General features: G+C 32.0%; 2 protein-coding genes and 1 long non-coding RNA gene across 4 annotated transcripts; 2 read left to right on the top strand and 1 right to left on the bottom strand.

Moving 5' to 3' along the window:
- Positions 1-1,018: 1,018 nt before the first annotated feature.
- LOC118030618 (uncharacterized) lies at positions 1,019-8,365 on the top strand. Of its 2 annotated transcripts, none has more exons than XM_073410039.1 (10): positions 1,019-1,265; positions 1,425-1,481; positions 1,595-1,662; positions 2,364-2,574; positions 2,651-2,751; positions 3,967-4,042; positions 4,143-4,202; positions 4,267-4,317; positions 4,403-4,481; positions 6,169-7,925. In XM_073410039.1, exons 1-10 carry the CDS (start codon positions 1,182-1,184, stop codon positions 6,198-6,200), a joined length of 819 nt encoding a protein of 272 aa, XP_073266140.1. In that variant the 5' UTR covers positions 1,019-1,181; the 3' UTR covers positions 6,201-7,925. The 2 variants fall into 2 exon arrangements, with proteins under 2 accessions (XP_073266140.1, XP_034890684.1); XM_035034793.2 differs by lacking the exon at positions 6,169-7,925 and adding an exon at positions 7,961-8,365 and having other exon boundaries at positions 1,022-1,265.
- A 1,480-nt stretch (positions 8,366-9,845) lies between these two features.
- Positions 9,846-10,748, top strand: LOC118030616 (E3 ubiquitin-protein ligase ATL4). The gene has a single exon (XM_035034791.2). It carries the CDS (start codon positions 10,010-10,012, stop codon positions 10,514-10,516), a length of 507 nt encoding a protein of 168 aa, XP_034890682.1. The 5' UTR covers positions 9,846-10,009; the 3' UTR covers positions 10,517-10,748.
- A 2,547-nt stretch (positions 10,749-13,295) lies between these two features.
- Positions 13,296-17,348, bottom strand: LOC140955688 (uncharacterized). Its single transcript, XR_012170084.1, has 4 exons — positions 17,223-17,348; positions 14,975-15,757; positions 14,163-14,233; positions 13,296-13,505 (listed from the first exon to the last, which is right to left on the bottom strand). It is a non-coding gene; the product is annotated as an uncharacterized lncRNA (long non-coding RNA).
- Positions 17,349-23,391: the final 6,043 nt, after the last annotated feature.

The following is a 23,391-nucleotide window of genomic DNA, read 5'->3' as shown; positions in this document are numbered from 1 at the left end:
CAACAATATCCATTTATCTAATATAAACTAATCACAAATTACATAGCGAGGCACCAATCTAGATTGGTGCCTATTATATGTTTTTTTTTTTAAATAAATTATATGAGCTAGACCCAATTTAACTAGAGTCAATTGCCAGGGTTGGCAAGGGCTTTATTCATCTCGTTAAACAACTTGATTTTTTTAACATATATTTTAAATTTTTTGGAGCTGTGATTTTATTTTTCTATGTGATACATGATTTTGTAAGTAAATTTAAAACATAGAATCTATTTCATAATTTTATGATTGAAAGACAGAAATATAATTTTTATTTTATTTTATAGTTTAATTTAAAACTTGGAATTGCATTGGATACTCTTTGATAGGGGTTTTTGCGTTCATCCCCCATCAGGATGAAAGCGAGAATTGAAAACGAATTTAGATATTCTGAATCAAAGATAAGCGGGGAAAAAAAAAAAAAACTCATCTCAATCTAATTCATTACTATTTCTTATTTTTATTTTTATTTTTATGCTCTACTAACAATTGATCCTTGCTTTCTTTTGAATAATTGTACCGCAAACACACAGGATACCCCACGGAAAGAAATTGTCTGGGAATCCCAAGAAAATGATTGTCATAAATACTCCATGTATTTTTTTAATACGATGCCATATATTTTATAAAAATATATTTTAATTAAAAATATATTGAATTAATATATATTTTTAATTTTTAATGTCCATACATATAAAAAAATTCAAAAATTATCAATTTAATACGTTTTTTTAATAGAAAAAAATAATTTAAACTACAAAACAAACTTGTAGATGGGAGTAGAGAGAGAGGGCTTGTGAATCACATTTTTAAAAATTTTGAATTTTTTTATTTAAAATGATTTTTTTTTTATATTTTCAGATTTGATATTAAAAATAATTTAAAAAATTAAAAATATTTTATTTTAATATATTTTTAAATAAAAATCATTTTAAACCCTCATATTCCCAATACAACAACGTTCTTGCACGACACCGTATCAGTAGACGGTGCATTCGGGTGCGATCACAGCGAGCAACCCGATAACAGAAAACGGATAAGCAAAAGAATCCAGGAAAAGAAAATCAAATTGAAAATTGGAGACTGAAAGAAACTATTCTCAGAGCTAATAACAAGATCGGCGACCAGCAAGGAAGAAAGTAATGTCAACGGAGGAGCCTCCACCTTTTCAAGAAGCAGCTCGCTGTGACGTCTGCAAATGCAGCTTCAACACTTTCCGTCGCCGCGTATTCTCCTCTTCTTCCTCCTTTCTCAATATAACAATCAATTAAAATTAATGACAATAGAAACAACTGATTGATTCGATCTAATCTATGCCGCGATCGTGGATTGATCTAAACTGTTCGATGAAGTTGATCAAGTTCTAATTTAATTTATTTTTGCAGCATCATTGCCGTTGTTGCGGTAGGACGTTATGCCATGAACATTCATCAAATTATTTGGTCTGCCGTTTCTTTCTCTCTTTCCCTCTCTCTTGGTGTTTGGCAGTCAATTTGCTCCTTTTTTTCTATTTTTTTTAATGTGTGCTCGCGCGCGCGCGCATTAATCAATCCAGGCTTTGCCGCAGTTTGGAATACTCTCGAATGTTAGAGTTTGTGCTGATTGCTTTAATGATTCTACTCGGTAAATTACTCTTCAACTTTATCGAATTTTTGCTCTTAGTTTCGAAATTTAATTGTACTAACATGCCATTCTGTATCTTTCCTGTTATGCGAAAATGCAGTCTTTTCTTCATGCCTTTGATTCCGTGGGCTTGCTTCTCTGCACATATACTTGTCTTGGATTGTTATGTTAACATTTTGTCAACAGTAGCCGTTCCTCTTTCACCCTCTAGGATTGCAAAGAGTAACGTGCTTGCTATTTAAGAATAGGTCTTTAGGTTTATGGATATATGGTTCATAATTTGTTGCAGAATACTCCCTGTGGATAGAGATAGGAATAGAGATACTTGCAGATTGAATCGTATTTTTTTCCTAAGGCCCTGGTTAATGGAGGGATCCTTTGCAAAGTACATTTATGTCAATTATCTTGTTCTTGGAGATGTATTTGTCTTTCTTAAGGTAGTAAACATTTCTCTGTTGCTCTTGGTTATGCATACTGGCTTCATCAGCCAAGATGGGGCTTTATCATGATTCCTATCTTAGCTTAAAGAGATGCTTTTACACCCTGTTCTCTCTTCTTTGCGTTGTCAGTTGTGTGTAGATATCGATGATCTTCATGTAGCTCAGGGCCACTGAAGGATTTTTCATTCTCTTGTCCTTTCTTTTCATCTTTATGAAAGTCATTCTTCTTTATTCAGTTATCATGAACTTTGTTTTATACAGATCAGAGAAAGTTGAATCCCAAGTTTCTGTGGAGGGAGTTGATTCCGTAATAGATAAAGTTTCTAGAGTAGACATTGATGCAGAAATACATCCAAAACTGGAGCCGGCCATAATGCAACAATCTACCGTAGGTGCTATTGAGTGCACGTGTGGGATGCCTTTATGCATATGTGAAGCACCAACAGCAAAAACAGATCCAGTTCCCATGCAGGTATGTTTTTTCTTTAATGGTTTTAGATTCCCTATTCCACGTGTGGAGGTAATTTACTTAATCCATTATGTAACAGACAAAACCTTCTTCCACATTCACATCCCAATTGAATCCAAAACCAAAGAAAACAGATGCTACTCCGAAGAATAGAGGTTCTACTTCAAGCAGCAAGCCTAGGTATGTTCACTGGAAAGCTTTATTCTGTTCACTAGTGACTTGGTTTGTGTTCCATTGGTAATTACAGGTGCAAAGGTTATCATCTTGTATTTGATTCTCTTCCTGTCATCCCATTCTCCTTTTTTCTTTTTCTTTTTTGTATTCTGTAATATGGTTCATGTTCCTTTTTCTTTTTAAGTACCTTATCACATATCTGTGGAATAGGTAAACAACCAGAATTGGTCCTCATTGGAGGCCAAAGGGGGACAATGATTAAAGAGAAACTTATGGTGCTGACCTCATCAATTTCAATTATATCAATGGTTTTAAAGTAGCAATCATCCCTTGCAAGGAAATGGAAACAATCAGCATCTCTTGCATATTCTAAAGACATCTATTCATAGGGCATATATCATCATTGGCTGAGCTTGAGCTCAGAAAACCACTGAGCATTGAGTGTCTATCTTGGTAACATGCTAGTAGTGCAACAGATGATGCCAATTTTAAAGATCTAAAAGAAATATTAAGATTCACATAATAGGATACTGCGGAATCATTATAGTTAAATCAGGAATCAAGTATTATATATCTTGTAAATTGTAATATAACTTTCCTAGGATAAAAGTTAGAATTGAATTACTTTGGATGAAAATACTTCACCATACAGCTACTTTGTGGTGAAGGAAACTAGTTTCTTGCTGGGCAGTCATTGTTGGTCTTGCAGATGCACAATGGTTTATTAAAAAATTCAGGTTGGCAGGTGGAATTGCAAGATCATGGAAGTTAACTGTACAAAAGTGTACAATTTTTTGTTAATGGATTTAAATAAGATTGTAAACTCACCCTCTCCCACCTGCCATTTTCGCTCTTGACCTTTGGTCATCTAACATTATCCCACATTGAAATATGAGTTAATGAGTGACTTTTGGGTTTCCAACTTGTGAATCTTAAACCCAGTACTCTAACTCCACAATTGTTTATTTTGTGAAACATGATCCTGCATGGGCACAAAGTAGCTAAAATAGATGCAAATTGTGCATTGCAGGGAAGCTAAACCACATTATAGGACCAGAGTTAAGTTACTAGATAGACAGAAATGAGATGACTACTTTGTTTGGAATTCATATTGTTGTATCATTTTTCTTGTTTCATTTATATATTTGGCTGCTGGCTTGTAAAGTTGGTGGGAAATTGTGTTCTACCAAGGTTCTTCATTAGCTTGTGAAAAACTTGCAGTTCAGTTTTCAATCATGGCCAAATGACAAATGGTGGTGTTGATAAACCTCAGATGGATTATGATGTCAATGGAGAGGTATAATCCACTTAAGATAGTCTCAAGGGGATTTTTTTTTTTTTTTTCATAAAGAGTTTCATGGATCAGTTGTTTGTGCCCATGTATGTGTTCTGCTTAGGGTTTAAGGGAAGCCATAAAGAATGGTGATACTGTTGCAGTCAAGAAGCTTCTGAGTGAGGTATTCACCATCTTTAAAGCAAAATCAGATTTGAAAATGAACTTAAACATTAATATCTCAACAGGGTGTGGATGCAAACTATCATGATAAGCAAGGAATGTCATTGCTACATTTGGTAATAATCTCTCACTTTCTTTTCATAATATATTTTGCTTGCCTGTTAAAAGTATGAAACTAATGAAAGGATGGATTGGGTGTAGGCTGCACTGTTTAATAGAACTGATATAGCTTTCATCCTCATGGACTCTGGAGCAAGCATGAACTACAAGAATGCGCAAGGTAATTAATCTTATATCCAGCATCATGTGTAGCTATGGTGCCAGTTTCATTAAATTGTTTGATTAGATAAGGGAACGATGCTGGTGAAAGCTATAAAAACAACAATACATAAAACAATTTTATTGAGTGAAAAAGATTGTAGATGTGAACTCTAAATTCACAATTTATTTTTTTGAAAATAAAATTAATGACGCCTACCTCTTTAGAGGTTTACATAACTTATAAATAGGTCAGAAAACTCTAACTTTACTAGAAAATAACTAGAAATCCAAAAGTACCAAGAAAATTAAAACAAAAATCCGAATTAAACAATAAATTTGAAAAAAGCTTAGGAAAAGTAACAAAATTGACCTAAACAAGATTTTTTTTTTAAGATTTAACGATCCGTTAAGTGACGCAATGGTTTCTTACAAGAAAACTTCCTGAGAATCACCTTGAAAAATTTGAGCTCGATTCAACAGTTAAATCTCCTGATATCTTTGTTTTAAGATGCTAACTCAGTCTCTTGTGACTAGACTTTTTTTTTAGTCTAGACTTGTCTCACCGGTCCATAAAAACATTTGTTAAGTCATTCTCATAGAAAAACTACTCGTGGAACCATAACTTTGCAAGCTTGACATCATCTTTCTCTCTAGGTTAGAAAGAACTCGTCCTGAGTTCTGGTAATCACATTGCTAACATTGTCGTTGAACACTTTTGGACCTCTATCTTGCAATCAACTCGGATAAAGTAAGCCAAAAATCAATTCCCGAAACAGTCTTGTTCATGATAGAGCCACTGATTGTTAATGGCTTGTTCCATGCCAAACCATTACTGCCCCTTTTCAGACTCTTCACCTCCTTCTTCTCCTCTCTTTTCTCTTATCTTGTCTTCTTCTTCTCCACAAATGTAGATAAAAAAACTTTTTTTTACCTTTGCCTTCAACAATTGCCTCCTCCTTTCTAGGTGCTAGTATTATACGTTTCCTTTTTCTACTAAGGGTATATGTATTATGCCTCCTAACATGCACAACATTCTTGTCATATTGTCAAGGTCTATCTAATAGTATATGACACGTATACATAGCCACCACATCACACCAAACATTATCAAATTCTGTCTTGCCTATGGAAAACAAAATAAGACAATGTTTGTTCACAATTACCTTGTTTTCATTCAATTATTTCAGTTTGTAAGGGGTGAGGTGTTTTTTTGTCACAAGTTGCAACTTCTCCACCATTTCAAATGACATATTATTCTCATAACTACCACTATCGATGATCAAACTACATACCTTGTCATTTATTGTACAAGTTGTTTGGAAGATGTTAAAACGCTATCAATTTTGTCTTGAATCACCTTTGGGTGACTGCATGATTTTTCAAACAACTAAGTGTAATACCGCCATTCCCATTCAAAATCCCTTCACTATTATCAGAATCCTCGTAAACATGATCAGTCTCACCATCTGCTGGCTACTCTATCAACAAATTCTTTCCTAAAAGACTTTCTATTTTGCTACTACATTGACTAGCCTGATGCCCTATTTCATCACTGCTATAACAACGAATCATGAAAGCTGAACTAGAACTATGGCATGTCATGTATTGATTTTGCTGATCATATTTGTTTTGGGGGGATCTTGGTCTTGAAATACAATTGGACCCTACTCTGTTATACTAATCTGTCCAAAAACCTCTATTTACAGCCCTGGTCTTCTCCACAGTCAAGGTCCTCTGACACACCTCCAAAACTGTTCACAAAGACTATAGACATAACACGTCCTAGATAGACTGTCATAACCCACTTGGGTATCTCGCCACTAGCTGTTCTTTCATTTTTGCCAGGTAATTTCTGGTCATTAATTGATAAAATTCATTAGTAATAATCGTTGACAGATTTACCTCATTGTTTCAACATATGAAATCTTTGGTACAAGGTTTATGTATAGCTGAATGGAAAGAAGTACCCCCTCATCTTCTTCATTTTCAATGTCACAAATTCTTGGCTTCTCTTGCCTTTCTTGCGACCTCTTCAACTGTTCCAATCAGGCAGAAGCCTTACCTTTTAATTTGATTGCAATAAGCTTTAATCTAATATGTTCTGGATCTCTTTGTACTAAAAAATTCATTCCAATCTATGAACTCTTTCGCTTGTAATGTTCTTGCATCAAAGATTTTAATGTGAAACCCAAAATCTCTAGATCTGTTCTCTTTTCGTTCAAGGGGCTGTCTCTTCTAATCATTCTTCTAGTTTTCAATATTGGCTAGGGATCCATTTTCACTTTCCTGGTTTTGGTTCTGTTCATGCAGCTCTTTCTCTTCTAACCTGCGATTCAATTTCATAACTTGTCTCTACATGTCCTCCATGATGAGGTCCTGAATGTTTCTGTCCTGAAGGAGGCCTCCTCGTCCCTTTCTTGGCAACATCCTGCTCCATTATCTCTTTCAAGCATGGTTGTAAACAGCGCGCAACAAGCAATATAAACTTGGGATTGTTAGGTTCTAATACCAACTGATGCATGCAAAAGCTACAAGGACAACAACAGTACAAAAAACGCAACATTTTTAAATGAGTGAAAATGGTTGCAAATGTAAATTCTAATTTCACAATTTATTTATCTAAAAATAAAATTAATGAAGTTTGCCTCGGAGGTTTACAAGATGTATAAATAGATCATAAAACTCTTACCTCTGCTAGGGAACAACTAGAATTCAAATGTATCAAGGAAATTATAACAAAAACCCGAATTAAACAATAAATTCAGAAAAAAAAACTAGAAAAAATATCAAAAATGGCTCAAACAGCACCATCCGGGCCTAGATCCTATCTCCAAGAGATTCAACGGTTCGATAAGCAACGGCATGGCCTCTCAAAAGAAAATTATCTGTATAATTACCTTGAAAAATTTGAGCCAGAACTGATTGTCAAATCTCCTGATATCTTTGTTTTAAGCTATTAACTTAGTGTGGTACAACAAAATCTCTTTTTGGATCTAGATTTGTCCTATAAGTTCTTACAGTATTTGTTAGGTTATTCACATAATCCGTTTAAAATAGATCCCCATGTCATCACGGAATCTTTTAAGATTTGCAAGGCTCGTGTAGACTTTTTGGTGAAACAATTTTAGTAAGATTGAAATTTTTTCAATGAATTGGCATGTTGAAAGCAACAGGTCATGTTTTTAGGGTTCTGAAAGTTTGAAAATGTGCCCAGGAACTCTTTCAGGCTTGTGGTAACAAGGGACTCGTGGAGTAATCATCTTGTTATTGAAGGGTTGTATTCTATCATATGTTTTTAGTTATCCAGGGAAACAAAGAAAAGTTAAATTGCACTTTGCAAGCAAGGTTAAATGTGGTTCTAGTGAATGATGATGTGCTAGGATGACCGAGGACGATAATTTATTTTATCTCATCCAAGATAAACTTACTAGTCATAAGTTGTGAGTGCTGTCGGTCCCTAACATTCTACTTTATGCTAACGCATTACTTCTTTTCTAGGGGAAACGCCATTGGACTGTGCTCCTGCAACTTTGCAGTACAAGATGAAACAGAAAATGGAAGAAAGTGGACAGCAGGGCCCACATAACAGCTTGTAAATTGAACATGTCTTTAATCTCCATATGTGCAAGCTGTCTGTTTTCTGAATAAATTGTGTTGATTAAGTTATGTATTTGTTTGTACAATGTATATTGTGCACCCGATCAGATGGGCTGCTGCTCATCAGCTCATGGAGAGTGTCGAATGCGATTCCTTGAGCATCGCAATAAAATGCTCGCTTTTTGCGCAAGAACTTTGTCTAGCAAGATGGAGAATATTCGGAGACTATTTGAAAGAACACTATTTGTATATTGGATTTTACCTCCAATATTGCAGCCGGATCCATATTATGCGGTTTCTTTTCTTTCCAAACTGTATATTTTATTAAATTTATTTAAATTAAAGCGCTGATTGAAGATCATATATCGTGGAATAATATTAACAAAGGAGGTATTTCCATGTTTTAGATACTGTATGCTTGCCTTACGTCCAGTATATTTCACATTCTTGTGCTCTTGGTATCCGCCTACGTATGTGGTCACAACTAGTCAGCAAATCTAATTGAACTAACACTTGCTCAACGTCATAACAGTTTCCTCTCCAATTTTTTCTTTCTTTTGTGCGTGTGCGTGTGGGTGTAACATTCCTCCTTTTGCCTTTTTTCTTCATGGCTTTTGAAATACAGCATAGGATAAGATTATTCGATTCTCTCTTGAAGCCCTCCCCCCCCCCTGTTTCAGAGCCTTATGTGAACTTGACGACTGATTCGAAACCCACAATCTTCCGAGAATGACATCATCATTATCACTTGAAGTGTGATAAAAAGTAGAGATAGCAACATGGGAACATCAATGTTGAAAATCAAAAGACATGATGGCTCGGCCTCTATCCGTGGACTTGAAGCCTACCCTGTATGGATATATATGCATAAACACGATCCTTGATTAGACTGGAACATGGTGGATTATGAGGTGTTATTGACTCCTTTTAGGTACAAGTAAGTTAATTCTTTGTTTAAGGAACAGAGATGAAACGGTGTCTTGTCTTGTAATTATTTTCTCGCTTGCTTGAATACCTGTAACTTTGTAAGAAAGTAATTAGATATCATCACGCCTTTTTTCGTGGGTTCTGACTCGGATAAGTGGAATTTACATGCGTGATGGGGTCATTTCTCACGTGCCCATGAAAAAAGAAAGTGACCTCCGAATTGCAAATGACATAAACCCTTCCTATCCTCACCTAATAGTCTTTGCCTTTGGTGTTATTTGCCTGTCCATGTCGAAGGTTGATGATGATGCAACCAGCTCGTTTTCCCGTCCTTTTCCTTTCCAGTCTAGACAAGGGCGTCGGAGCTGAACTGCCAAAAGCTACAAATTAATCCGAGTCTTAAAAAAATCAAACTTGATTTTGGGGTAACTTTAAATTAGTTTTTTTAAACACCCACTTGGAGCAAGTTATTTATTTATTTATAGTCACAGGATTTTACATGATTTCGTAGAAAATAAATGAAGTCTAAGTTAAAGAAATGGTATACCGGGCTTCATTAAATAAACTTTACTGAACAAATTTTGAGGTCCTAGTTGCTTTGCTGCTTTAACTTTTCCTTCTTTCTTTTTCAAGGATTAATTACATTTTATTAAAATAAAAAGAAATTGCGATACGAAGCCACCGTCCTTACGTGTTATGACCTACACGAACGCACATGACAGTGACCTAATCACTATATAGTCGGTAGCGACACACTTTATTCCTAACAGATATGACACCTAACAAAAAAAAATAAAAAATAAAAAGGAAAAGCAAAAGGCTCCCACCATTATAACCCCTCACCTTTGCCTTTATAAAGCACCCAGATGCTCATTTCAACTTCCCCCTTTCTCTCTTCTTCTTCTTCCTCCTTCTCTTCCCCTCTCTGCTTTTTACTTGCTTTCGTTCTCTCCTCTAGGGTTTCTTCCTTTTCAGATTCGTTGCTTAACTACTGCTCTCTATTGTTTGCATTGGTTAAATTTGATGGGTTTTTTTGTAGAAGAGTCAGGGTTGATGGTGACCCATCTTTTATACAAGGCAGCTCTTGTATTAGCAGTCTTGAGATGGGCCTTGGCTTGGGCTCTGAGATTCAAAAACAGAACCCATTTAGCCTCTCCCAGCAATGATTCTCTGCAGCAATCTCATCCTGTTCCTTCTTCGCAGCAAATTAGGGACGGTCTGATCTTGACCACTTTTGGTGATGTCACAGAGAGGATGCCAGGAGTTTGTGACACATGCGCTGTCTGCTTGAGCCAGCTGAGGGATCAAGATGAGGTCAGAGAGTTGAGGAACTGCTGCCACGTGTTCCACAGTGATTGCATTGATAGATGGGTAGATCACGATCATGAGCATGATGAGAATCACAACACCTGCCCTCTGTGTAGGGCACCTCTGCTGACAACCTCGCAGAGCCTGGCTAGGACCAGGGCTGAGCCTAGTTGGGCTGTTGAGAGAATTCTCTACCTCTTTGGGGATGACTTGGTGATGTGATCAAGTCGTTGTTGCTCCCCTGTTTTCCACTCTCTCTCGTTTTTTTTTTTTTGTTAATTTTCCTCCTTTTCTCTTTTTAAATAATTGGTCGTGTGAAATTGATTGTCAAGAATACGTGGTGCTCATTATTGTATTAGGAAAATAAATTAGGGCGAGTAGCAGCAGGATCAATTTTGTATGGTCTCTTGGAGTTGTATATATGTATTTTACGGTCTCTGCCTTTCAACTGTTATATTTTCTTTGCACTATTTTGCTGTTTATTTTTATGTTTTAAAAATATATATAAAAAAATTTATTTAAAAATAAATCTTTTTAATTATTTTAATATATTAATGTTATAAGTAATTTTTAAACAAAAAAAATATTATTTTAATTTATTTTAAAACAAAAAATATTTTAAAAATTAACCACTTAATATATATATATAAACACATTCTAAACCTATATGTTAAGATTAAATAAAATAATAATAATTTTCTTTGCATTAACTCGATGATAAGACAGAGAATTTAAAATTAAAATTTAATATTTTTTTTATTTTTTTTAAACACACCGAGCTAGTGAGAGGTGTTTGGCAAAAATATTTAGCTTCACATGTATGCTTGTCGTGTATTAAGAACAAGAAAAAAAAAAAAAAAACAATTTTTCCAACCATGTCCAGGCAAGGAGCTCTTCTTAGGATCCATCCAATCACACATTATGAGGCCGAAAGACGTGAAAACAAAAAAGCTCCTGACCTTGGATCACGAGGCTCTTCCTTGTCAGGAAATGGGTTTGGCAGAGAGTTAAAAAAAGAGGATAAATTTTCAAGGTAAATCATTGGTAGAATAAAGTGAAAATAGTTGAAATGTTAATTATGATTGAGAGAAAGAGAGATATATATATATTACATATTTTGTTTGCAAATTTTTTATTTCTTATACTCAAGTTTTTTTGTATTCATTTTTGTTATTTGAGTGTATAAATTTTTTTAATTTTTTCTAACTAAGTGCTTCCATTGAATCTCATTTTCATTTGCATAAAGATTGGTTTTTTTATGACTAAAATATTATTAGTCATAATATTTCTTTTCTTTTTTCTTTTTTTTTTTCTACAGTTTTTTCTCTTCTAATACATGAGGACTCAAACAAAAGTAAAAAGAATTTTAGCACCAAACACATAAACACCTGAAACTATAAGAAATAAAAAGAAAAAAAAGCTTTAAGAATTAAATTGAACTTTTAAATATTTCACTTAAAATGAATAATGTAAGTCACAATGTTTCTGCCTTGGTGAATAGTGCATGCACTATACTGAATTTTTTATTTTTTTAGTTTATAGTGTTGGCTAATTTGTTTACTTGTTATGATATTTATTTTGAATTGTTTTTTATTAATTATGGTGATTAAAATAAATATTTAAAAGAAATATAGTGATTTGAGCGTTTGTTTATGTGATTGTTTCTATTTTTGAAGCAAATCACATAAACAAGAACGTTTGGTTAAACATAAACATTATTTACTATATACAGGACCCATTATAATTTATGTTTTGGCCACAAGTTACCTGAAAGCAGCGTTGATCTGCTTCTCCCTCTTATGCCGTATCTATGCATAATGAATTAACTCATTTTGCATTGTTTACCTGAATAGTGTAGACCAAAAAAAAATATAATTTATGTTTTGGCCACAAGTTACCTGAAAGCAGCGTTGATCTGCTTCTCCCTCTTATGCCGTATCTATGCATAATGAATTAACTCATTTTGCATTGTTTACCTGAATAGTGTAGACCAAAAAAAAATCTATTTTTTTTAATTATGTTTTAATTAAAAAAAACTAATGTTTAATATTATTCAATGACATTACATAAATTAGAAGGAGATCGCATAATGACGTAGCGTTTGCAAAATTTAATCTTGATCTTAATTTTATTTATGATTATATTTTACCTGATTTTATTGCACGCTCAAAAAACCATGAAAATTATAGTCCTTATCGGATGAATTTCATATATGATAGAATTGTATATAGGTTAATAGAACAATAAAAAATATTTGATATAAAGTATTATTTATTTAATGATATAGTAGGAGTAGTTAAATCTGCAATATTTAAATTAAAAACCATCAATATTAATATATATCTTTTTTAGTTATTTTATAACCTCAATTTGAAAACATTTTTAACCAAATATGTTAAACTACTTTTTATCCAATCTCAATTTCAACCACATTTTAATTAAACATATATAAATTCCAAACCAACCCCAGTCAAAAATTCCTTTTCTAAAACAATTTTTTTCAAATCACAACCACAAAAGCTGCCACAATACCAAACACATAAAATTGTTGAGAAAAAAAATATTTATTTAGTCAAAATCCCTCTTTCTTATTCACACATTTAGTTTTTAATTTGGGGTAAAATGGTTTTTTTATCAATGTTTTTTTTTAAGTTAAAAATTACCAATTAAAATAGACGTTCACAAGAATTTCAGTGACTCAGACTTGGGAGAAAAAAAAACACATATTTCTTTAATTAAAAATCCTATTCTAGCACTCCTAGCCTGTTAAAAAATCTCATACGCGCATGGACTTAATACCTCAGCACACAAACTAGTTTATTTTTTATTTTATATAAAGTTGTCACGACCCGAATCCCGGATCCGTGACCGGCAACGTAGGAGCGGTGTCGAAAGGACACCTCACCTACGCTAAGCCTCAGAACGGACATATCAAAAGAACAATTTGTTCAAAAATACGCAGCGGCTTATAATATTCAGAAATATTATATTATTCAAATACTGATGAAACCGAAAGATAGTTATTAAAACAAAAATAATAATTCATAATACTCATTACATTGTCAAAATCCAAATTTAATTAAAACAAGGTAACAGTGGAGCGTCTAAGACATCAAATCAAAATTGAAAGGAAAGCCTCGCGAACAAGCAAGGCATACCGACCAGAACTGAAGAAGCGGAAACACTCAACAAAGTTCCAGAAACTAAGAACCTGAAATAATATTAAAAAAATGAGAGGTGAGTTCAACCAACTCAGTGAGGGAATAACATTTAATATACATTTTAGATATTTTAGATATTAATAAGTTGTAAGATGATTTATCTTAATATACATATACATATACATATACATATACATATACTTACTAAACATATTATCATAACGTAACATATAGTTATCATAACGTAACATATTATTATAACGTAGTGGATTACATGTCAGAGATCAGATGACACCCGAAGGTGACCAGATGACACCCGAAGGTGACCAGATGACACCCGTCGGTGACCAGATGACACCCGTCGGTGACCACTGTGGGATGATCAATCGCCACAGGCTGATGCCTCTCTCACCAGCTAGGTAACAGAATACTATGTGCACACAGGCTAACTATTCTCCGTTAGCATGGAGTACTGACAAGTCCCATATCAAGGCATAACAAATATTCACATAATCATCAAAGAAACGTATATCATATCAAATAGAATTTACTTTAACAGATTGCGAGTGAAAATTCAATAATAAATTAGTACTCGGAAAATAAAGCAACATATATAAATATTCAAGAAATTTACTAGTTGTACTCATTGTATAATCAACATACATATTTATTTATATTATATGCATATTAAAGATTATTCCACTCACCCGGAAAATACTGAACTAAAGGAATGTCAGACAAAAGACCCGAAAATCCGATTAAGGATCGTTAGGAGAACCTACAATAAATATATGCAATATACTCAAAAACAAATCAAACAAAAGATACCAATGCATAAAATAAACTGGGCTTAATCTCCCAAGTTTAGGGACTAAAATGATAATTTTCCAAAACAGGGACCAAAACGTAATTTTACCAACATTTTGAGGACCGAACTGTAAATATATAACCATACTGAAATTTATCCATAATTAATCCTCAATTCTGTCCAGGATATATCATTATGCTCCAAGGACCATTCTGGAACTTTACCAAATTTTTAGGGTCAAATTATACTTTTTGTCAAATTGGAGGACCAAACTGAAAATATCATATCTTCCTAATTATACTGGAATATTACCCTTAAATCATCCTCAGTTCTGTTCAGAACCTCAATTTATGCCCCAGGGACCAATCTGTAAAATTTCCAAAGTTCGAGGACTAAACTGCAATTTCTGCAAATTGAGGGACCAAACTGAATTTTCGTCATCTTCAACCTCAAACCCAGAATTTCAACAGATCACCTACTGTTATCCCCTGATTTCTAACACAATTTCACCATTTAAACAAAATCATAACTCAAAATCATTATCCTTCAATTTAATCTCTCAAAATCAACTAATTAATCAAATACCCACAATAATCAACTCCTAACCTTCAAATTAATTCATCAATTAACTCAAAATACAAACTTCAAAACTCTCAAAATTAATCAAAACCGAAATTTAACATATTATACACTTAAAACTATAAATCTTACCTTTTTACTTATTTCCTCTACTTCTCTTCTCCTTCCTTTCCTTCTCTCCTTTCTTCTCTTCTTCTTCCTCTTTCCCTTATCTCTCCCGTAGCTCTCTTCTCTCAAAATCAGATCATTCTTTTTTTTTTTTTCTTCTTATTTATATTTATCAACTATTAGTCAATTACCACACTACCCTCAATCATTTATACCCTCTCTTTAAGCCTCCAAGGGCTTTGTTGCCTTTTCTCATTCCTTTTAATACAAAACATCACAATCTCCCCACCTTATAAAAGTTTCGTCCTCGAAACTTAATAGAAAAGATTGAATGACATCAAGACAAGATAGATCCTAAGCTCCACATATTACGAGGGTTTTAACAAAAACAAATAGATTACGAGGTTTTAATAAAACCATGCTCTGATACCACCTTTGTCACGACCCGAATCCCGGATCCGTGACCGGCAACGTAGGAGCGGTGTCGAAAGGACACCTCACCTACGCTAAGCCTCAGAACGGACATATCAAAAGAACAATTTGTTCAAAAATACGCAGCGGCTTATAATATTCAGAAATATTATATTATTCAAATACTGATGAAACCGAAAGATAGTTATTAAAACAAAAATAATAATTCATAATACTCATTACATTGTCAAAATCCAAATTTAATTAAAACAAGGTAACAGTGGAGCGTCTAAGACATCAAATCAAAATTGAAAGGAAAGCCTCGCGAACAAGCAAGGCATACCGACCAGAACTGAAGAAGCGGAAACACTCAACAAAGTTCCAGAAACTAAGAACCTGAAATAATATTAAAAAATGAGAGGTGAGTTCAACCAACTCAGTGAGGGAATAACATTTAATATACATTTTAGATATTTTAGATATTAATAAGTTGTAAGATGATTTATCTTAATATACATATACATATACATATACATATACATATACTTACTAAACATATTATCATAACGTAACATATAGTTATCATAACGTAACATATTATTATAACGTAGTGGATTACATGTCAGAGATCAGATGACACCCGAAGGTGACCAGATGACACCCGAAGGTGACCAGATGACACCCGTCGGTGACCAGATGACACCCGTCGGTGACCACTGTGGGATGATCAATCGCCACAGGCTGATGCCTCTCTCACCAGCTAGGTAACAGATACTATGTGCACACAGGCTAACTATTCTCCGTTAGCATGGAGTACTGACAAGTCCCATATCAAGCATAACAAATATTCACATAATCATCAAAGAAACGTATATCATATCAAATAGAAATTTACTTTAACAGATTGCGAGTGAAAATTCAATAATAAATTAGTACTCGGAAAATAAAGCAACATATATAAATATTCAAGAAATTTACTAGTTGTACTCATTGTATAATCAACATACATATTTATTTATATTATATGCATATTAAAGATTATTCCACTCACCCGGAAAATACTGAACTAAGGAATGTCAGAACAAAAGACCCGAAAATCCGATTAAGGATCGTTAGGAGAACCTACAATAAATATATGCAATATACTCAAAAACAAATCAAACAAAAGATACCAATGCATAAAATAAACTGGGCTTAATCTCCAAGTTTAGGGACTAAAATGATAATTTTCCAAAAACAGGGACCAAAACGTAATTTTACCAACATTTTGAGGACCGAACTGTAAATATATAACCATACTGAAATTTATCCATAATTAATCCTCAATTCTGTCCAGGATATATCATTATGCTCCAAGGACCATTCTGGAACTTTACCAAATTTTTAGGGTCAAATTATACTTTTTGTCAAATTGGAGGACCAAACTGAAAATATCATATCTTCCTAATTATACTGGAATATTACCCTTAAATCATCCTCAGTTCTGTTCAGAACCTCAATTTATGCCCCAGGGACCAATCTGTAAAATTTCCAAAGTTCGAGGACTAAACTGCAATTTCTGCAAATTGAGGGACCAAACTGAATTTTCGTCATCTTCAACCTCAAACCCAGAATTTCAACAGATCACCTACTGTTATCCCCTGATTTCTAACACATTTCACCATTTTAAACAAAATCATAACTCAAAATCATTATCCTTCAATTTAATCTCTCAAAATCAACTAATTAATCAATACCACAATAATCAACTCCTAACTTCAAATTAATTCATCAATTAACTCAAAATACAAACTTCAAAACTCTCAAAAATTAATCAAAACCGAAATTTAACATATTATACACTTAAAACTATAAATCTTACCTTTTTACTTATTTCCTCTACTTCTCTTCTCCTTCCTTTCCTTCTCTCCTTTCTTCTCTTCTTCTTCCTCTTTCCCTTATCTCTCCCGTAGCTCTCTTTCTCTCAAAATCAGATCATTCTTTTTTTTTTTTCTTCTTCTTATTTATATTTAATCAACTATTAGTCAATTACCAACTACCCCTCAATCATTTATACCCTCTCTTTAAGCCTCCAAGGGCTTTGTTGCCTTTTCTCATTCCTTTTAATACAAAACATCACAAAAGTCATGAAGAAACTGTCGAGACACAGCTGTCTCTAGCAAGCCAACCCTTCTATAATCGTTTTCGAAAAGTTTCCCTGTCTATAAATAATTCTGTTCATGTATTTTTTATATGGAAAACATATATTTTTTATGTTTTTTAATAAAGACTTGTCACATCTTCAAAAATAAGTTCATTTGTGTTACAGTTTGTGAAAACAAAGGAATAATTATTTTGATAAAATTGTATAAAAAATTAACAATAAAAAAATTAGACATTTCATTCTCATTGGATATTCGTAGGAATTTTTTTATACATAATAGTTTCATATATAATCATTCATGAAATAATTGTTAACATCACCTGCTAAAAACTCTGTTATCATTTTAACAATATGCTATCATTTTATGATTTTTAAAATTATCATTATATGTTTTATTTAAAATGGATTTCACACACACACATATATATAAAAGGGTCATCTAGGCAAGTATGGGCCTAAAAAAAGAGGCTCGCAAGCCTTATTTTAAAAAGAATTATAGAAACCTCAAATTTCGGTCACATCTAGTCGCTGGCGGCGCAGATAGACTCTAAATTCCAAATTTCAAACTATTTCTCGTCTAAAAACTATAAATAAATAAATTATAGAAATTTCAATAATTATATTTCTAACCCTAAAACATTTTGTATTCAACTCCAAAACTCAAAACTAAATAAACTTTGTGGGCTTTGATACCCTTTTCTCTACATGATTAAAGACTCAAGCCATTCTTGTCGAACTTCTTTCCTTAAGATCCATTAATAATAAAGTCAGTTTTTTTATGATAGACCAAAATATTTTCCTTTCCTTTTTCTTTTATAGCAACTTTTTTTTTTAACACTGGACTGAAAACATCATAAAAATAAAATTTTGAGATTAAAATATAAAAACTTATATTATAGAGGCCAAGTAAAAAAAATACCAAGAAGTTTATATACTAAAAATAGTATCATTATAGCAATACACAGTATTCGTGAGATAAGACACAACAACCGCAAAAATAAAAGTCACAACTTTTTTTCAGTAACTTGTAAAACTTATGTCGTAGTTGTGATGTTTTCTCTTCACTTAGAATCAAACAGGCAGCTGCATTCATCCATTTGTAAGCCACCAATAATATGCAATCCTAGCCTTATTCCTTTAAATTTTTAAAGCAGGTAAATTAACAGTCAGAAATTAGGGTGTCATGGATCACAATTTGTATACACAGCAAGGCGAAATTTTGAGAGGTGGGCTGTTTTATTTTGTACAAGGAGCAAATTTTCCGGGAGGAGTTGGCAAAGGCAAAGCCCCCCTCCGCCACCTCGTTGGTGATCGTGAAATTGGAAAGTGTCGTCTCAACCTTCTTCGTATATCCAGTCTTTACAAACTTCTCTGATTTGACATATTAAATCACGATCAATCCAGGATCGTCGTATTTTAGATTCTAAGGCCAGAAAAAAAAGGGATGAGGTGGAAAAATTACGAGAAAAGGATGAAAATAGGGGTTAAGTACATAGTTTTTAAACCCGGTCCGAACTAGCGGGTTGACCTGAAATCCAGAGCTGAAATTGGACCGGGTTAAAAAAAAACAATGAAAGAAAAATTCGATGTAACCGGGTGTGACCCGACGGGTTAATCCTGAAAGACCTGATTGCAACTCATTGATTTTTTTTTAACTAAAGCGGTGTTGTTTTAATTTTTTAAAAAAAATTAACCAAAGCGACCCGATCCAACTCTGAAACCCGGGTTTTGGACCAGACCGGCCACAGGGCTAGGTATAAAAACCATGGTTAAGTGTTTCTTAAAAATAACATATGAATAAATCTTACTTACTTTTTTATTTTTATTTTTTTTAATTGATAAAATTTCTTTCATTTCAATTTATATCATATTAAATTTTTATTACTTTGTTTGTTGTTGTTCATGTCAGTATTGTATTAAATAGAATTTCTGCTTCTAATTATATATAAAATTACTTGAAAAACTCGTTATTAAGCCATAAAAATATATGTATTCAAAAAACTCTAGAGGGTATTTGTTTTTATGTTAGAAAATATGGTGCGGTTTGAACACAATTAATAAATATTTGCTAAAGAGTAAAAACAACCGGTTTGAAGATATGAGATCAATGTTTGGAAACGTAGGTTTACTTGAATTTTTTAAAAAATCAAAATGTTTTTTGTTAAAAATTAATTAATTTTATGTTTTGGATCATTTTGATGCATGCATTGATCTTAAAAATAATTTTTTAAAAAAATATATATAATTTTGATATATTTCAATACAAAAAATATTTTAAAAAACAATCTTAATCACATTTCTAAACAAGCCAATGTGATCCAACCACATGTTAAAGAAAAACATGTCTCCCCGCTTCTAAAGACTCCTCATGTGCAAAAAGTAATAATCCTAGAAGACCATTTAATTTTTTTTACCAAAATATCTCTATCCTTTCTCCTCTTCCTCTAGTTCTTTTGTGAGAACCCAGTTCAAGACTCTCATTGTCCCCATGATTCAAATCTACTTTGACCTCTTCCAACATTAAAGAATCTCTCTCTATAACCAGTGTTTTCATCTTCTTTTTTTTTTTTTTTCCAGTCACAAACCACTGCAAAACATACGAACCAAAACCATCTACACCTATCACCCTCTATGACCAAGATCAACAAAAAAACAACACCAGATATGTTGTTATTAAGTCCTGGAATCCTTTCTTTGTGTACAACCAAGTGTGTTAGTGTCAATGTAGAATTTTATTTTTAAGTAGTTAGTGTTAAATAAGTATTAATTGTTCAATGTCAAATATGGAAACAATTGATATCGTATTTGAGAATTTTAGGTGCATCAATAATTTTAACCAAACACTAATTATATATTTTTGATGAAAAAATAATTTGAACTATGGATTTTACCAAACATATAAATTACGTAAAACAACCACATAAAAAATATTTTTTAAAAATTTACTTTTATAAAACAAAAAACACAAAAACAACCACAATACCAAATATAATCTAAATGGCAGAAAAAACTTAAAAATTCAATATTTTTAATTACAATCACAAAATAATTCAACTATTATTTTTATCAGAGCTGACTATTCAAAATATGAAAGTATATGTATTAGTTTATAGGGATATAAGAGGAGAGAGTGATCATTAACCAAAAAAAATTAACCGGGGTGTCATTTTTACAATATACCTACTCACACAACACTATGGACATAACAATGTTTTATTTTATTTTTTATTGTTATTTTTTTTTTCAATCATTTTTTTTAATTTGATCTTTTAATATTTAGTAATTTAAAAATGGGGTTAATGATCTATCCTGCTTAACTTCCCAAGGGTTTCTCACAAAAGTTTTTGGCGTTGAATCCATGCTTGGTTTGGCAAAACCAAGTTCAATTTCCTTGATTAAATATAATTAAAATTATAAGGATCAAGATTGATATTGAAACAAAATCTCACTCCTTTTTTTTTAACTGTAGCTAAGGCATGTTTTTAGCATTTTTAGTCTCTAGTTTTTTTTTTTAGTTTTAAAACATGTTTATAAGGTTTTTAGTATTTTGATTGGGACTTTATTTTCTTTATATTTTGATCCATAAGCTTGAGATAGAAGAGAGAGTCATCAAAAAATGATGAAAAAGAAAAGGAGGTCGGTTGGTCTTATTGTGTTGGAAAAAATAAGCAAACCTAGTGTCCAAGTATTCTTGTTGGCGAGAGAAATATCATTGAGGTGTTTTAAGCTTTTATATGGCCTAAAAAGATAAATCATAATAGAGAAAAATATTTTCACCCATTTGATTTTGTATTTTTGAACCTTTTTTTTTTGTTGACAAATTAGTTTATTGAAGTTCTAACAATGTTTACTAAGGGTTTTTAGATACAAATGGATTGAAACATGGATTTTTAGGCAAAAAAAACACCTCCTAATTTTCTAACCACCTTTTATGGTAGTCTGGTTTTAGGAAGGAAAACGACATATCGCCTACTTCTTTTTTTCTTTTAAATAAGCAAAAAAGGTTTAAGATGGCTCGGGAGAGTGGACATTTCTTGGTTCTACACAAACGAGCTTTGTATATATATTGAGGCCCAGGTATACAAGACCACCTAGTGTCGTGTGCTTAGCTTGTCTTTTTTTCCAAAAAAAATTTTGTCCTTATACCTTTTTGTTTAATTTGATCATTTTGTATTTAGTTGATGATTTGTCTTGGTTAACTTCACAAGGGTTTTTTATAAATGTTTTAAAAGGTTTTTTTCCCTTTGTTTTTATATATTTATTTCTTCAATCTCATTTTTTTACATTGAATTTTTATATTTTTTTTCAATTTTTTTCTTCAACATTCGATTAATTAAGAATTAAGGTTCATAATTTGTTTCAATTTACTTTATATGGGTTTATTACAATCTCAAACAAGTGTTCTTACATTAGGTTAATGCTCGATTTTACATGTGTTTATTTTGTTATCATATAGTTAAATAAAAAATAATTTTAAAAAATCATAAAAAATATTGTGGAGTCCATAACCTAAGTTACATATTTGATACGTGAATCCGAGCTAACCTTTGCCAAACCAACATGCTCTTGTTTTGATATTTTTTATGAAAAAATGAGGGCATATTTATCTATTTATTTTACATTTTGGTACTACTAGAAAATGTGTTAACAACTTTTGCACATTTTTTTTCCGTCTCGTGTTCAATGGTTGTCATGACAAAACTTCTCTTGCGCATTAAAAGATAGCTGGTGACGTAACTTGAGTTACTTATCTTGTACAAGAAACTAAAGAATCTTAATGATTCATCGTATTCCTTATTGTTCATTCACTAACGACTTGCTACTTCTAACGCTTTTTTTTTTTTTATTCTAAGTCTCACATAATGTTTAGCTCCTTTTGCTCTGGACATTAATTTTTTTTTTAATTTGTTTTGATTTGCAAGTTGATGTGGATGCTAGTTGTTAAAGAATATTATGACACATAATGAAAGATTGATTTAAATAAATATATAAATTTAGGTTGTTTAAAAAAAAATAAAAAAACAAAGAACATAAGTAACATAAGTAAAAACAAAGCATTTTATCGTTTGCACTATTCAAAAAATGCAAAAAAACTTTACTCTAGTCCCTTATTTTTTTAAAAAAATATTTAGTCCATGTTATTTTAGGATTTAATATTTTGATTGTAAACTTTATTTTTTTACATTTTAGTTTTAGATATTAAGAGCTTGTTTAGAAGTGTGATTATAATTGTTTTTCAAAGTACTTTTCGTGTCAAAATGCATCAAAATAATTTTTTTTTTTATTTTTAAAAATTATTTTTAAGATTAGCGCATTAAAATAATTTAAAATATACTAAAAAAATTATTTTTTAAAAAAATATGATTTGTATTATGTTTCCAAACATTGAAAATTACTAGAAAAAAAAAAAGAAAAAGGAGAAAGAGTTTAGTTCCCGCAAAATAATCATTTTGGTTTTGTTATGGAGATTAAAGTTTTATGAAGGTGATGATGTCATTTGAACGTACTAAAAAAAAATTGTTTTTTTGGATAGAAACAAAATAAAAAATGAGTTTTTTGGGATAAAAAATCTAAATACCATTTTTCAATCGTCAAAGGTAATTGAAAAAGGAAATAGTGGTTGACATGTCGTCTTGGATTGATGACATGTCATACGATTAAAAAATAATAATTGGTTTAAGACATGTCTTTATCTCCAGGCCCCTAATCCTTGATTTTTTTATGTGTTTTGTTTTGCTGATTTGGCTTTAACTAATGTTCCTTTTTAAAATTTAAATTTAACTTTTTTTTTAATAGCGATGAATTATTTGAATGATTTTGATAATTTCATAATATTCCCAAGAAATTATTGTAATTTATCTTGATTTTTTTTCATGTTAGATTTATA

This window comes from Populus alba, chromosome 6, assembly GCF_005239225.2.
Source record: "Populus alba chromosome 6, ASM523922v2, whole genome shotgun sequence".
NCBI lineage: Eukaryota > Viridiplantae > Streptophyta > Magnoliopsida > Malpighiales > Salicaceae > Populus > Populus alba.
Note: the sequence above shows the minus strand (reverse complement) of the source record. Positions and strands in the feature narration are given on the sequence as shown.